The 14,708-nt window shown below is 39.7% G+C and overlaps 4 protein-coding genes across 5 annotated transcripts; 3 read left to right on the top strand and 1 right to left on the bottom strand.

Annotated features, from left to right (window-relative positions):
• Window positions 1-3,298: 3,298 nt before the first annotated feature.
• LOC108143275 (probable cytochrome P450 313a4) lies at window positions 3,299-5,540 on the top strand. Of its 2 annotated transcripts, XM_017267590.2 has the most exons (7): window positions 3,299-3,556; window positions 3,620-3,817; window positions 3,872-4,057; window positions 4,236-4,308; window positions 4,352-4,478; window positions 4,537-5,104; window positions 5,172-5,540. In XM_017267590.2, the coding sequence occupies exons 1-7, from the start codon at window positions 3,403-3,405 to the stop codon at window positions 5,330-5,332; spliced, it is 1,467 nt and encodes a 488-aa protein (XP_017123079.1). In that variant the 5' UTR covers window positions 3,299-3,402; the 3' UTR covers window positions 5,333-5,540. The 2 variants fall into 2 exon arrangements, with proteins under 2 accessions (XP_017123079.1, XP_041564231.1); XM_041708297.1 differs by lacking the exons at window positions 3,299-3,556; window positions 3,620-3,817; window positions 3,872-4,057 and having other exon boundaries at window positions 4,241-4,308; window positions 4,372-4,478.
• A 2,110-nt stretch (window positions 5,541-7,650) lies between these two features.
• LOC108143265 (60S acidic ribosomal protein P0) lies at window positions 7,651-9,094 on the bottom strand. Its single transcript, XM_017267578.1, has 3 exons — window positions 8,987-9,094; window positions 8,783-8,876; window positions 7,651-8,720 (listed from the first exon to the last, which is right to left on the bottom strand). The coding sequence occupies exons 2-3, from the start codon at window positions 8,834-8,836 to the stop codon at window positions 7,821-7,823; spliced, it is 954 nt and encodes a 317-aa protein (XP_017123067.1). The 5' UTR covers window positions 8,837-8,876; window positions 8,987-9,094; the 3' UTR covers window positions 7,651-7,820.
• Window positions 9,095-10,350: 1,256 nt separating this feature from the next.
• LOC108143149 (dnaJ homolog subfamily B member 4) lies at window positions 10,351-11,105 on the top strand. The gene has a single exon (XM_017267396.2). It carries the CDS (start codon window positions 10,537-10,539, stop codon window positions 10,921-10,923), a length of 387 nt encoding a protein of 128 aa, XP_017122885.1. The 5' UTR covers window positions 10,351-10,536; the 3' UTR covers window positions 10,924-11,105.
• Window positions 11,106-12,223: 1,118 nt separating this feature from the next.
• Window positions 12,224-14,586, top strand: LOC108143136. Its single transcript, XM_017267382.2, has 2 exons — window positions 12,224-12,396; window positions 12,468-14,586. Exon 2 carries the CDS (start codon window positions 12,475-12,477, stop codon window positions 13,924-13,926), a length of 1,452 nt encoding a protein of 483 aa, XP_017122871.1. The 5' UTR covers window positions 12,224-12,396; window positions 12,468-12,474; the 3' UTR covers window positions 13,927-14,586.
• The last annotated feature ends 122 nt before the right edge of the window (window positions 14,587-14,708 follow it).

Genomic DNA, 14,708 nt, shown 5'->3' with positions numbered 1-14,708 from the left:
TATACCCTTGCAGCTATTGCATTCATTTAATATCCCTTAAAGCATCAAAACTTCGAATTGTTTGAGTATATGATTAAAAACATTGAAGCTATAATGAATAATTATTTGATCGATTCTATACCAGCTTTATGATGTTTTCCTATTTGAATTAAATTATTAGCGTAATTCTGAATTACTAAACCATTTCTATATCCAAAATAATGAATAAAAAAACCAAAAATTATAGATTTTTATCAAATTTAAAGCGTATTTCTAAAATAATAAACCATCACAAAGAACTAACAAAGAAATTAAATACGTTTTTATAATTTTTTTTCCCATAGGAACCTGTATGATATAGTCGTCCGATTCGGACGAGCAGACAGACATGGCTGAATCGACTCTTCTAGTGATGCTGATCAAGAATATATAAACTGTATATGGTCGGATATGTCGCCGTCACTGCGTTGCAAACTTCTGACTGAAATTATAATATCTTTAGCAAAAGCATAAACATTATAACTTCGCTATTTTTTAGTTGATTTGATAATACGTCGATACATTGTAATGGTTTATTATTTTAGAATTACGATTTTCATTTTATTCAAATCGGACAACGATGATAAAAAGCTGTCAAAGAAACAATTAAATAATTTTGCAGAAAATCATCATAAATTTACTGTTCTTAAACATACTGGCATAAAAATTTAAATATTTTTGTTTTACAGAATACTACATTTTTGGACGAACATACTAAATTACTAAAAACAAATTTGTTGACGAAAAATTAATAAAAATTCGACTTAATAAAGTTTGCCTGCACAGGCATTTTCTATCGCCGTGAGATGAATGGGCATTTTCCTATGGCAGCTATTTGAAATTGGTGTCAGATTTTAATAAAATACACTTGTAATACCAAAATAACAAACCACTACTTTGTATTAAAAGAAATAGTGAATTTAAAATGTTTCCATATATTGTGATTAAACTATACACTATTGAAATTCAAAAAATATTTCTATTGTTCCCGTGGGAGCTAAACTAAAACCGTACATCTGAAATATTAACCCTATTATTAGATTTTAAGGAAAATTAATAAAAAATTAAAATACAGCTAAGTTATAATTATACTCGTTACTCGTAAAGTAAAGGTAGATGGAAGCGTTTTCGACCCAATAAAGAATATATATTCTTGATCAGGATCAAGGCGGTCTGTCCGTCTGTATGAACGTCGAGATCTCGAAAACTATAAAAACTAGAGAATTGGGATTTGACGTGCAGGTTAATGTAATTCTTACGGAGCGCAAATTTATTTCAAAAATCGGAAAAGTATATCAGGTTACCCTGAGACATGTAAAACCTGAGTTACTGTTCTCTTTTGTTTAGATTTGAATTAAACTAAAAGGTGTGCATTCTAACTTTGTGTTTACTAGTTATAAAGTTTACCTTCGCTCAATATATTACAGAAATGCAATGAATAAAATAGTTTAACCTTTAGAACCGAGTAACTTACTCGTACAATATTGCGTGAGTGAAACCATGGAAAGTTTGTTGGTGTGGAGTTCGTTTCGAAATTCCATTTCCATTTCCAGTTCACAGTTCGCTCGAAGAACTCGCCGGCAGGAATCGTTTAAGCCATTCCGCAGGAATTAAACCGTTTTGCTCCAAATCTTTTGGCCAAACAAATCACAGCTGAGCACACATGGATGTGGAGTAGGATGCCGAGGGAACATGCATAACAGGAGCAGCATCGTTATATCGATGGCATTCACATGTTTAGCACACAAACGAAATGCCGAGCAAAAATATGCATACAAATCTATCTGTGCGCATTGGATAGCCAAAATCGAGTCCAGTTTCAGGGGATTCCCGGAAGGCGGAGGGGTTTGGCACTTGAACTGAAGTCCTGAACTCGGATCTGAATCTGATTCCGAATCTGTCGACTGCTCCACATTTTGTTGTGCATGGCAAACATTGCGATGGAGTGTGTGATGTGATGTGATGTGTGGTATATCGTACATTGTCTATATGGGTCTCGAGCCACTCCTTCCGGTTCCCCGCTCCCCGCTCCACAACACATGGCTGCTGTCCCAATCAATTGTCCAAATGTCCAAATGTCCAAACTTCATTTGTTATGCGCATCACAAAAATTGAAGCAAATCATTTTGCCAATCGCATTTTGATTTCAAATGTCGCTTGCTGCTGATTGAGTGGCAAGCGGTGGGTGGTGGGTGGTGGGTGATGGTTAGTGGTGGTTGGGAGGCTTATGAGAGGGATGGGAGGCGAATGGGGCGGACGATGGGTCAGCCGCCCCACAGTTTATGCTAATTCCTGTGTATATTTGCCACCAGCGGCGCCTGAAATTATGCAATGTCTTTATTAATTTATCCCAAACCAGACATTCCGAACAAAGCGATGGAAACGTGTCACGTGGAATAATAACAAAGAATAATTTATGAATTATTAATCTGGCCGAAATAATCACTTAATTGTGTAGTTAAATTATTTTTTTTATGAAGTCGCTTATATTTGAATTTGAAACTTCCCCGTTACAACATATATTAGGGATAATATATATATAATTTCCTTAAAAGGGTCTAATGTCCAATGTTTATACATAGATTTATCACACGCAAACTATATTAAGGCTTTATGGTTTAGTCTGCTTTAGCAACTAAGTTAGTTCTTTTAAATTAAAAATATTCCTTTCTGGTTTACTCCTACCAAAATATTAATTATTTTTAAAATTGTTAAAATATATTTTCATTAGTATCTTTTTAAATATTTGGCAAAAAAAATTATTTTAGCAATTTTGTTAATAGTTATTTTTACCTAAGTCTTTTTAACCCAATTTTCAATATAAACTTTTCAAACTTTCTTTTTACTAATCCAGACACCCTAGTTGATAATTAATAAATTTCTTTAAATTTATTTATTTAAAAAAAAGAAGTATACCATATCAATTTATAAAAAAAAAGAATGTCAACTAGTCGAACAGTCGCAACGAATAATGTATAAGGTTAATATATTTTAAAATACCAGCTGACCTTCAATGGGTTCCAGTACTAAGTACTAAGTGTATAATAATAATAATTCTCTCTCGGCCAAATAATAAGGGAGCATTGCTCGCTTTGAGCAAGGCTTTGATTTAGCGGGGAGATCTGAGCTGAATACATTTATTTGTACCTAGATAATTGACTTAACTGGTTTTTCACTTATTTGCATCAAATTTATCAATGATTTAATTGTACCAATGATTTAATTGTACCCAGTCTAGATAATGGGCTGATTTGCAAGGGCTTTAAATGGGTTTTTTCTTAACTGGGAACTCAAACTGTAGGCGCACTTCAAACCGATTGGTTGAATACTGCTAGGAAACGGATTAAATTTCGAGCTGCACAAGTGGATAAGGATTACCGAACCATGCTCACCTGGACCCTCTGGTGTGGATCTCTGTTCCTGCTGTGCCTCTACTTTCTGTGGAGCCGGCGCAGGTTTTACCTGCTCACGCGCAAGCTCCCGGGGCCACTTGGATATCCCCTTCTGGGCATGGCCCACATGCTGATGAACAAAGAAGGTCTTGGAAGATTTCCTGTATTATTCAGCTAAAATTTGTATAATTTTTGGTCCCTGTGAGCAGATATCCTCAATGGTTTCGGACGCCTTCAGGACGAGTACGGTTCGATAATATTCTCGTGGCTCGGGCCAATTCCCTTCTTGCTTGTCAGTGATCCCCAGGTGGTGCAGGAGATCTTCACATCGCCCCACTGCGTCAACAAGGGTATTATTTATAAGGCTGTGGACGATGGCGTGGGCATTGGACTGTTCAGCATGCATGGTGTGTCTTCGGAATTGAGAATACAACGTTACTTAGGTATTTTGTATTTTGTAGATCCCCGTTGGAGCCTCCATCGAAAGCTATTGAATCCCGCCTTTGGTCACAAGGTTTTACTTAGCTTTCTGCCCATCTTCAATCGAGAAACAGCTCTTCTGCTGGATGAACTGAAAACATTGCAGGACGATGGAGAGAAGGATCTTGTTCCAGTGCTGCAGAGCTTCACTCTGGGCATAGCAACCCGTGAGTATAGAAATTTTAAGTGATTGTGTTAACTAGAACTAGTCTAGTAGAGTGTATCTGTAGGAACTATCAATACACAAAACAAAAATACATAACTCTTTATTATTCTTAGTTATGTTTGAACAACATTAAACAGGAATTAATATATTATAAAACTTTTAAAATTTTTTATTTAAAGAAACTACCATGGGCAGTGACGTTAAGAGCCAGGAGAACTTAATGAGCAAATCCCTGCTGGACCAATACCAATGGTAAGTGTTGAGCTGGATTCGGACCGATTCTATCCATTAATAGTATTTTGGAAAACATGACAGACATGTGCTTTTCGCCATGGCTAAACAGTCGATTTGTTCGCCAGCTGCTTGGGAGGGAATCCCACTACTTTCAGGCCAAGAAGGAAGTTCGCCAGTTTACCAAGAAGGTGACAATGAAATGCTTAATAAAATGACTAATAAAAGACTACGTAAGACTACTTTCAGCTCATTGAAAAACATTTATCCGAAAACCAAAAAGAAACAATCGATAAGAATATATTTCTTAGCCTGGCCGCGGATTGCCTGAGACGTGGAGTGTTCAACTTGAAAAATGTCGAGGATGAGTCGAATAGCATTGTCTTTGGAGCTTTTGAGACCACTTCAAATGCCTTATACTATGCATTGATGTTGCTAGCCATGTTTCCCAATTGTCAGGAGAGGGCATTCGAGGAGATAAAAATCCTGTTTCCCAACACCGGAGACTTTGAGGTGACCTATGCTGACACCCAGCAGATGGTGTACCTGGATATGATACTCAACGAATCAATGAGAGTTATACCCCCAGTTCCAGTTGTATCGCGACAAACGTCGCAGGACCTAAAACTATCCAACGGGGTAGTGATCCCTCGGGGAGTTCAGATCGCCATAGACATTTACCACATACACCGGAGCAAAGAAATCTGGGGCCCAGAAGCAGAAACCTTCAATCCGGATCATTTCTTACCCCACAATATTCAAGAAAAACACCCTTACGCCTTCATACCCTTCACGAAGGGTATCCGAAATTGCATAGGTAACAAAGCTATGGGTATACTCTAAATTAGGAAGTTGTTTAAATCATGTTTATTTTTTAATTTCAGGCTGGAGATATGCCTTGATATCGACTAAAGTTACACTGGCCAAATTATTGCGGAATTATAGGTTTAAGACGAGCTTTCCTTTTGAAGATCTTTGTTTTGTTGAAGACATAGCTATAAAGCTTAAAACTGTGCCACTGTTGGAGCTCCAGAAGAGAATTTAGATATTTGTTAAACAAAACGGTTAAAACGGTAAAAAAAAATCAACCTCGATCGGGGTCAAAAAGTATGTGTGCCATTCTGATACCACATTCAACTATGTACTATACTCGTATAAGAATTAAAGTTAAATGTTTGAAGGCAACTTAAAAAAAAATAGAGTTACAGAATTTACAAAAAAAAAAAAATAAATTGATTGTGGATGAGGCTTAACATTTTAGAACGATTTTTGATTTTTTGAAGGTGGTTTTTTAGAATGACGTTCGATTTCTGTGAGCAAACTGTTGAAAAATGCGAGCGAAAGCAGGCGAGCGAACTTTTATGAACGAAAAGGTATGTGTTTACGATTTCGATCGATTTTGGAGAACGAACGTTTACAAATTAAAAGGAAAAACAGGCATCGGGTTGTTCGTAAATCAAGAACATTTTTACTCTTTTCGTCTAGCCTCTCAGTTTGCTATCTGCAAATTTGCCAAAAAAATTTATTCAGTTGCATATAGTATATACGGGAGAACAAGTCAGATCGTACGAAAATATTCTATTTTTTTATGTCTTTAAATAAAAACAATCGGAATATAGGTGACATAGAAACAATCGACTTATTTAGCTGAAAATTCTCATAGATTCAAAGTTTTTAAAAATACAAGGATATAAATTGAAATGCTGATGTTTTAAGGAACATTTCATTTTTGCAATAGCTGCTAGGATATATAAATTAGGCTTGTCGAAGTCTGCTTCCTTTCTTGTTTAATTTTAAAATACTTTATGACGATTCCCAGAAGGATATGCATTGTTATATGTTTTCTACATGTCTATTAGTTCTCGTATGAGAAGTTATAATGGATGCACCATATGTTTGGCCTCCATTAGACTTCTAGATCTGCCTCTCCCTCAAATTAAGTTCAAACTTAATAGTTCTCGAATTCTCGAAAACTAAAGCAAAAACACTTTTTTTTAAAGAAAAGGGGATTCGAAAGTACTCGTAAAGCAAAGTATCCATATGCGAAAAATTACTTATTCTTTAAAGTTCTTCTCAATTATTATAAAATAAATAAGAAATTAAGCTAAATTAAATTTTCCACTTGGTATGTTTATAAATTTCGAGGGCCTTACAAGCATTTCGATCATCTACGTCTTCGTCTCTTTTTACCAGAATTTTGGACTTTGTATTCAAAATTTCATGAAATTTAATTGTTTTAAATATGATAAAAAAACATGCAATGAATTTTTTTTCTAAAAAAAAAAACGAATTTTTGGTTAAAACTCGGGCCCAGTATATTAAGACTAAAGTGACATCAGATACTTTCAGACTGCGCAACCATAAGTCCCTAATTTCTGGATTTTAAAGTTACGAGATCTCAATGTTTATACGGACAGACAGACGGACATGGCTAGATCGGCTGGTACATTGATCCTACTCAAAAATATATAGAGTCGGGCGCGATTTCATACTTTATAAATAGCAATCTACAAGAAACGGGTATAAAAACGTACATTCATATGTACCTTATATATCACATCGTTTCAAGCTTTATAAATATATACATTGAGTTTACACTGGCACTCTTGTAAATTAATATATATAAAACAATTCTAAGAACTCGATAGGCCAAACTTCTAGTACATTGTATAGTATGCAATAAATCAAATTTCTAACTGGTGAAAATCAAAATACACAAAGTGAATTCAGATTCAATAATACATATATTCCCATCCAATTTTCAAAGCTCACGGTGCCATCACTGCGGTCCGCAGAGGCCTGCGAAGGATTTATTTTCGTCAGGCCCTTTCATTTTGGTCCCGGCTATTTATGCAGTGTTTAACTTGGCCCGCGGCTCCTGCTCCGCCAGCTTCCATTTCCGCTTTGCCGCCCATGCCGCCCTTCACTTTTAGTGGGCGACACATTGCCGCGAGGGCGTGGCAGCTTCACGCCCCAGTCGCGTAACTCATTTTCGCTCGCCAGACGAACGAGCAAGCAATGTGCAGCAGGAAAATGAGGGAAAAGGGAAAGAAAAGAAAGTTTCTTTTGCCGCCACTTGGCACATTCTTAATTTCTTGCGTATTTTGTCAAGACAAATTGAATTTTTATGAGCGTCGCCAGCGCGTCTTTTGCGAAAAGCAAAAGAAATCGCAAAAGTCGCCGACGACGGGGCAGCACAAACTTTAAACTTTTCTCATCTTGTGAAATTCGTTTTATCGCAAGTAATTACTTTGTAAATATCCAGAGGGTCGACAGCAGTTGCAGGCCGTTTAAAGGGGAATACATATATTGTTTCAAACCGTAAGGTTTTCCCGATCTATACGAAATCAAAACACATTTGCGTGGGCTTTCGCGCTGTTTACCGCATGTTTAATGCAACTTGCCATTGGGTCCGTCAAACCGCGGCAATGATTTGCAGCACATAGAAAACATAATCGATGGTCTTAGTGGGTAAACGTCGAAAGCAGAAGCGTTGGCCCGTGGGCGCCGCAGCTGGGCATCCTGCATCCAGTCTAGTCGAACAGGCCGAAACCCATGTCATCGTCCTCCTCCTCGGACTCGGACTCGACCTTCTTGGCCTCCTCCTTCTTGTCGGCAGCACCGCCAGCGGCGGGGGCAGCCGAGGCCGAAGCGGCGGCGGCAAACTTGCTGGGATCCTTGATGTACTCCTTGATGGTGGTGGCCTCCTTGAACTCCACCTCGGTGGTGGCGGCAATGGCCAGCAGGTTCTTGAATCCGTTGGCAATGCTGTGCGGGGCCGAGGCGATGGTCGGGTAGCCCACGGACAAACAGACGGCGGCCAGATTGGCCACACCCTGCTGGAACTTGGCGCGCAGATCCTCGGGCTTGATGTCCAGAATCTCGGGCGAGAAGATGGAGCCGGAGTCGTACACCTGGCTGACAATCAGGCCGTACGAGAAGGGCGAGATGTTCAGCATGTTGAGCAGCGTGGCCTCGGATGCGCCGACCTTGTCGCCGGGCTTCAGGATGGGCACGTCGTTGATGATTTCAATTGTTCCCTTGGAGATCTTGGTCGGGATGGACAGGGCCTGGAAGAAGCTGGTCTTCTCGGGTCCCAGGCCAGTGTTCTGGGCCGGGATGATGACATGCAGCGGGGCAATGGCGCCGGGACGGGCGGGGGCGCGCACCTTGGACTCCAGCAGCTTGTCGCGCACCTCGGCCAGATCGCCCTTGGTGAACACAAAGCCCACGTTGCCCTTGATGTGGGGCAGCAGCTTCTCCAGCTGCGGGTTGTTCTCCAGATGGCCGCGGATGGCCTTGCGCATCATGGTGTTCTTACCCATCAGCACGACGGCCAGTCCACGCAGGCTGGTACGGATGTTCTGCATCTGCTTGGAGCCCACGTTGTCGGCGCCCACGATGAAGCACTTGGGGAACTCATCGAACAGTTCCTGGAGAACGAATTAACAAGGATTATAGACGTGACCTTGGGCGGGTGCTGGGCGTTACTTACCACAACCTTGATGAAGTACTGAGCCTTCCATGCTGCCTTGTTCTCCCTAACCATTTTGATAGTGTATTAGGGACTCGTCGGTTGAATTTAAGAACTGCAAAAACACCATTTCGATTAGCGGACTCATGCGGGCACCAATGCCGTTGTTTCCAGCCCGAATATATTTCGGATGCAGCATTATTTCGGATTTTTAATAGCACTTACCAAAGCACAGACTTTTCGGTTTTCGCTCGCAGAACGGAAAGAGGGTAAGTTGGCGGCGGAAACTCTGAACTCTCAGCGTGCTGTTGCACACAGTGTGCTGTTAGGCGCGCTCGGAAACTGTGCTGCTGCGCGCACTGCTAATGTTAACATAATAAGGGTATTCCCCAAGCGACTGAAACTTTGAAAATCTGAAAATCCAACAGAAACTGTTTGGCTAAATTGTCCAAGTTAAGTTGTCAAGCAGCTCTTTTATCAAACAGCATTTATTATTGTTTTTTGGAACAAGCAGTGGACTGTCTTAACTTCTTTATTTTTATATATTTCTTGTTGGAATCAGCAAAATCACAGATTCATTCGTTTATAGAATACGCAGACTAAATTTAAAATTAAAATTCACAAGGTTTCTTTGAGTTGAAAGTACAATTATGAGTATTTGTATTATTTATAAGCAAATTATAATCAAAGATGAATTATACAGGACAGTTCCGGTTTTCACTTGGAAGTGAATTTGATAACATTTTCGGATTAACATAGAAAAATTCTTCATTAGGTTTCTTTTGTTCCGAAACAAAGGCGTTTGATTTGTCACAGTTTGGCTGCCTCAGGGCTTATTAAATGTTGGCCCGCTGGTGTCCCTCAGCTAATGACATTAATGGGATACTAGTTTAACTAGCACAAATACAAATTTTCTAAGTTTTATGTGCCATTTTTTAGCCAGTGCTAAAAACTTCTGGTGTTCAGTGGTGTGAACTGATCACAAGTAGTGTTGAGAACCAGAGTTGCCAACTGCACAAGAGCAACATTAAATTAAGCGGTAATCAAAAAAAAATCGTTTAACTTTAACTTTGATTACCATATTTAAAAGAACTCAAAAAAGCGTGCTAAAAATAAGACCCAGGAAAATAATTGTATTTTTTCGTACCATGACAGCCCTTGCAGCCCTGCCTTAAAGTCTTTCGGAAACTAGATAAAGGGCAGCGGAATTGCTAAAATGTCGAGGTCTATGCAGATGCAAACCAATTCTGATGTGCAACCGCAAAATAATTTTTTAAAAGTCAACTGTTATTATAAACTAATTTTATGATGCAGTATTGTTCATAAAACATCAAAGAGTAAGGTAAAAATGTAATTTACACGCTTACCTATCGCAAAGCTTTTTAAAATAATTATTTTCTGTGCTGGTGGATCTGAATCCGGCAGCCGAATGTCTGTCGGGAATTTTCCGTGAGATTTTTTCGGAAGTGAAAACTTGCACAGGCTGATTAAAATCTTATCTTATAAAATTAAAGTTTGTAACGGCTATTCTGTTAATTAACAGTTCATCGCAAAGTCCGGCAGCACTCCACCGCTCATCTGGGGCGGGCAAAATTGTATCGATTAGTTGTGATGAGAATACTTAGTGATAATTTGTTGTATTCTTTTTAATCAGCGGATAGAATCTCCTAAATCATACATCCGTCTTGCTCTGTGTACCGAGGCACCAATAAGCTGGGCTGAGCCCTGTCAATCAAAGATCTCAACCGAGAAAAGGAGCAACCCATTTCACCACAATGGGCAAGGATTACTACAAGATTCTGGGCATCGAGAGAAATGCGACTAGCGAAGAGGTCAAAAAGGGTTACCGTCGGATGGCGCTCCGATACCATCCGGACAAGAACGACCATCCGCAGGCCGAGGAGCAGTTCAAGGAGGTGGTGGCCGCCTTCGAGGTCCTGTCCGACAAGGAGAAGCGGGAGATCTACGACCAGTTCGGAGAGGAGGGTCTGCGGTGCGATGACGAGCCGGCGACCTTCGCCCAGCCCACGTCCGATATGCTGCCGTTCATGTGTGCCGTCGGCGGAACGGTCTTATTTGCATTTGCCGCCTACAAGACCTTTCAGTTCTTCACCCGGAAGAAGGAGCCGGCCGCCAACAGCGATGGGTCGTCCTCGGACTAACTTCAGGACCTTTATACTAAGTATCTGCGGACTAAGTGATAGAATTTTTAATGGAACATCGCTGTAATACTCTTAAGAATAATTTGTAGAGGTTTATTTGTAAACTGTTTAATATTGTTGATCCTGTTATTTTTTATATTGTTTGTGCAGTAAATCAAATGTGCAAAAGCTGTGCAACAGTCCATCGATAGTAAGTTAATCGATAGCAAGAATATTTTTGGGCATGAGATGTCAGATTATAGCCTATTTCCACAGAGATCCGTCCACCATCCGTTGAAGGGATGGTTCATTAGGTTTTGCCGTTCGAAAAATTTCCCAGTTAGTCCGCCCTTAAAATTTAACGGAGTTTGACGGGCCTATTTTTTGCGATAGTTAGCCGATGTTTGTTCAGTGCAACGCTCTTCATACGGAGACCATAACCGAAAAACCGTAGGGATTTTTGATTCTGGTGATTCCGCTGAGCACATCCACCTTCCGATAACAGTTGATCTGAACAGCTATGGCTCCACAAAAAATAAACAAAGATGATTGAATTTGTTTATGTTTTGAAAAGCAGCAGCTGTTCAGATCAGCTGTTATTGGTCAAAAATCCAACCGCGTCTAACAGATGTACTGTGTGAAAAGAGTGCATTAAAATCCTATTCACACAGACGGTTTTTCTGCAACAGCGTCCAGATTCCGCTTCAGCGGCTTTTTCTTCCATAAGCGCTACATGTGCTAGAAAGAGATGGCGAAAAAGCTATACAACTCGTTGTGCTAGAAAGAGATGGCGAAAAAGCTAAACAACTCGTTGTTGCCTATATTAGGATGTAATTCTGAGGGGATTCATTATTTTTAAAGTATTTATTTGGAGATGGATATGTCTTTTGGTCTAGTAAACAGTTTTAAGAACATTGAATGTAATTAAACGAACAAATGCCAATTCGATAATATAAAAGAAAAGGTATTGACTTGCCTTTAACCTGCGAGACAAAAATATGGGCGACCTACAATTAGGGCGGAAAAACACTCATGTATATTGGGAAATTCGGGAGATATTAATTTATTGACAAAATTTTGCAATTGCGATCAGCTGTTTTTTGCATCAGCGGGTGCCTGTGTGAATGGGCGCTTGAACCTTTACACTACAACTCTTTTAAGCGAATGTGTGTGTGGGACGGATGTGCTCCGTTTCCCACAGATGCACTGTGTGAGAAGAGGGCATTATGCAAAAGTTTATTTTGCAAAATTCTTTTTATGGGTCAACTAGCCAAATAGCCAACTCCGAATACAAAATATCCAAATTGACAACTCTTTTCGGCCGGCCACAAAAACTGCATTAAAGTTCCGATGAAAAAAAAAAAAAAATATTGCGCAGTGAATATTTAAAACGTTAGAAGATATATATATATTTTTGTAATCGACATTAGCTCTTGTTATCGATTGGTGGCAATCACTTTAATTTGGGACTTCCCACTATTCTGAGAACATACGGTACAAGAGATAAAAATAATGTGTGCATAAATATTCCTATTAATTCTTATTTGAGATATTCCTAAGTTCAGGTTCAGGATGAGTGATGTTAACCAAGATCACTACCACGTGTTGGGATTGCAGCCGAACGCCACCGATCGTCTAATTAAAAACGCTTTCCACAAATTGTCCCTGCAATGGCATCCCGACAAAAACGGCAATGGATCTGATCAGTTCGTGAGGATCAACAAAGCGTATCGCGTCCTGATGGACTCCAAAAAACGAGCCTCATATGATTATGTCTCTTTAAAGACAAAATCTCATAAAGTCGTCGTCAACCCTGCCGAGAAGTTTATAGTCTCCGATGAACTAACTCGGCGTGATCCCTACTACTTTATCATGGATAAGTATCACTACGGACCAAATGATCCAAAGCGATTCTTTCCAATACCGAACCCCGGAGAACCTAACCCAGACGTATTCTACGAAAAGCTCAAGGTGGCTGTGTTCATAGGAGGTGTGCTAGTGGGCGCCTATGTCTCCTACAGACTATTCCAGAGATCTGCTTCCCCGATGCCAGTTCCGGTGGCAGTCATCCCACAGGCTGTCAGCCAGGAGCTCAGTGAGGTGCACCCCGCGTCTTTGTGGACATTGATATCTTGGCTAGCCGCTTTAAGATCCAAAGCACTTTCAAGACTCGCCAAATTGACTCCGCCAGGGCAAAATATTCGACTCTCTTCTAAGACTCTCAATGCATCTTTATCTTCTGCTGGCGAGGTCGTTGCCAAAACAGTCACCCAAGGACCCCGAGTTGCAGTTCTACCAACGACTCCAAGTTCGTCTTTGACTTCGGCTGCCAACGTTGTGGCAAAGTCAATAACACCAAAACCCAACATTGAATTGAATCATGCTGCTGAAGTTGTCGCCAAAACACTAACCCAGGGAACCCAAAAAGGATCCTATTCTGCTGCCGATGATGTAACTAAGAAAACTGTCACAGGACTGCTGAAGTACTGGAAAAAGATTATAGAATCTCTAGGAAAGGGCTCTGCCTCCACCGTTCGTCCGACCTTAACAGCTTTCAAAAAAGCTACAGTTAAATGTGTTACCAACAGTTGGAAATGGACTGAATCCAAAACAACTTCATATTTGGGTATTTCCCAAAAGTATATTAATAGAGCTAATTTGGACAAGACAACAAAGGCAGCGGTTACTGGTATGGAGCATGTTTCAAAAACGGTTCTATATTCAGTCGCGAAAAGTACCATCAAAGTTATAGAAACAGCAACGTCAAAGGCTAGAAGTGTGTGGCCAGTAAACTTTCCTTCTGTGATGTCTTTTAGCAGGAAGGTAGCTACCGAAGGAAATAAACAACAAACGACATCTTACCCCATCTCATCCAAGACACAAGAAGCAGCGCCAGCTTGTGAGACCACCCAGAGTTCACCAAGTTCATTCAGAAAAATGTTCAATCCTGGTGTATATATCAAAATCTTGATCCCATTGTTTGTTTCCACATGCGGCATAATATTACTGCTAAAAGAATACTAAATTCCACAAAAACCAAAACTGATTGCCAAACCGATAGCCCCAGAGTCCGGATATTATTCAGCTGCCAAAAATATAATTGAGAAAACTTCCACAGGAGTGCTAACGGGCTGGAAATGGTCCACAGGCTTTTATACGAAGACCGTAAGTCCAGCCCTAACGACTTCTAACAGAGTTATGGTCGATGGAGTAAAAACTGGTTGGAAGTGGACTTCATCCAAAACTGGTTCATATCTGGTTTCCCCGATAAGGAATATGTCTAACGCAGCTTTGGACAAAATAGTAACGCCGAAGAAATAGAAAAAGGTCAATGTCAAGCTCTGTGGACCTTAAGGAAATCACCAATATTTTTTTTAGGGCGAATAATGTTTTTAAAATGCATCTTATAACATGCAGCCATGATTCCAAACGGCCTTTATTGTCAAACTAAAATGGGTTGCATTATTAAAACAAAAGTACAGTATCGTTTAAATCTATTTTAAAATTATGTATAATTAAAGCTGTAAAGCGTTTGAAATATATCATTGTCAAATAAACATTGTGTGATGTAAAACTCCAGGACAGCAGAACATTGAGGCAGTGGTATTGTAACTCAACCACGTTAGTTTTCTGTACCCTAGACTACATAGACATTACATTAAAGATTTTTATTTTCAATACAAATTCAAACTATAAACTTGAAATTTTCATTATGTTTGTAGACCATTTATTATATTTTTTAATTTCGGTATTCCCTAAACGAACTAGTTAGTTTGCTAGTTGGTTTGCCCTAGTTCACAGTGCGT

The sequence above is a fragment of the Drosophila elegans genome, unplaced genomic scaffold (genome assembly GCF_018152505.1).
Source record: "Drosophila elegans isolate 14027-0461.03 unplaced genomic scaffold, ASM1815250v1 contig_208, whole genome shotgun sequence".
In the NCBI taxonomy this organism is placed as follows: domain Eukaryota; kingdom Metazoa; phylum Arthropoda; class Insecta; order Diptera; family Drosophilidae; genus Drosophila; species Drosophila elegans.
This window is presented reverse-complemented; position numbering and strand designations above follow the sequence as displayed.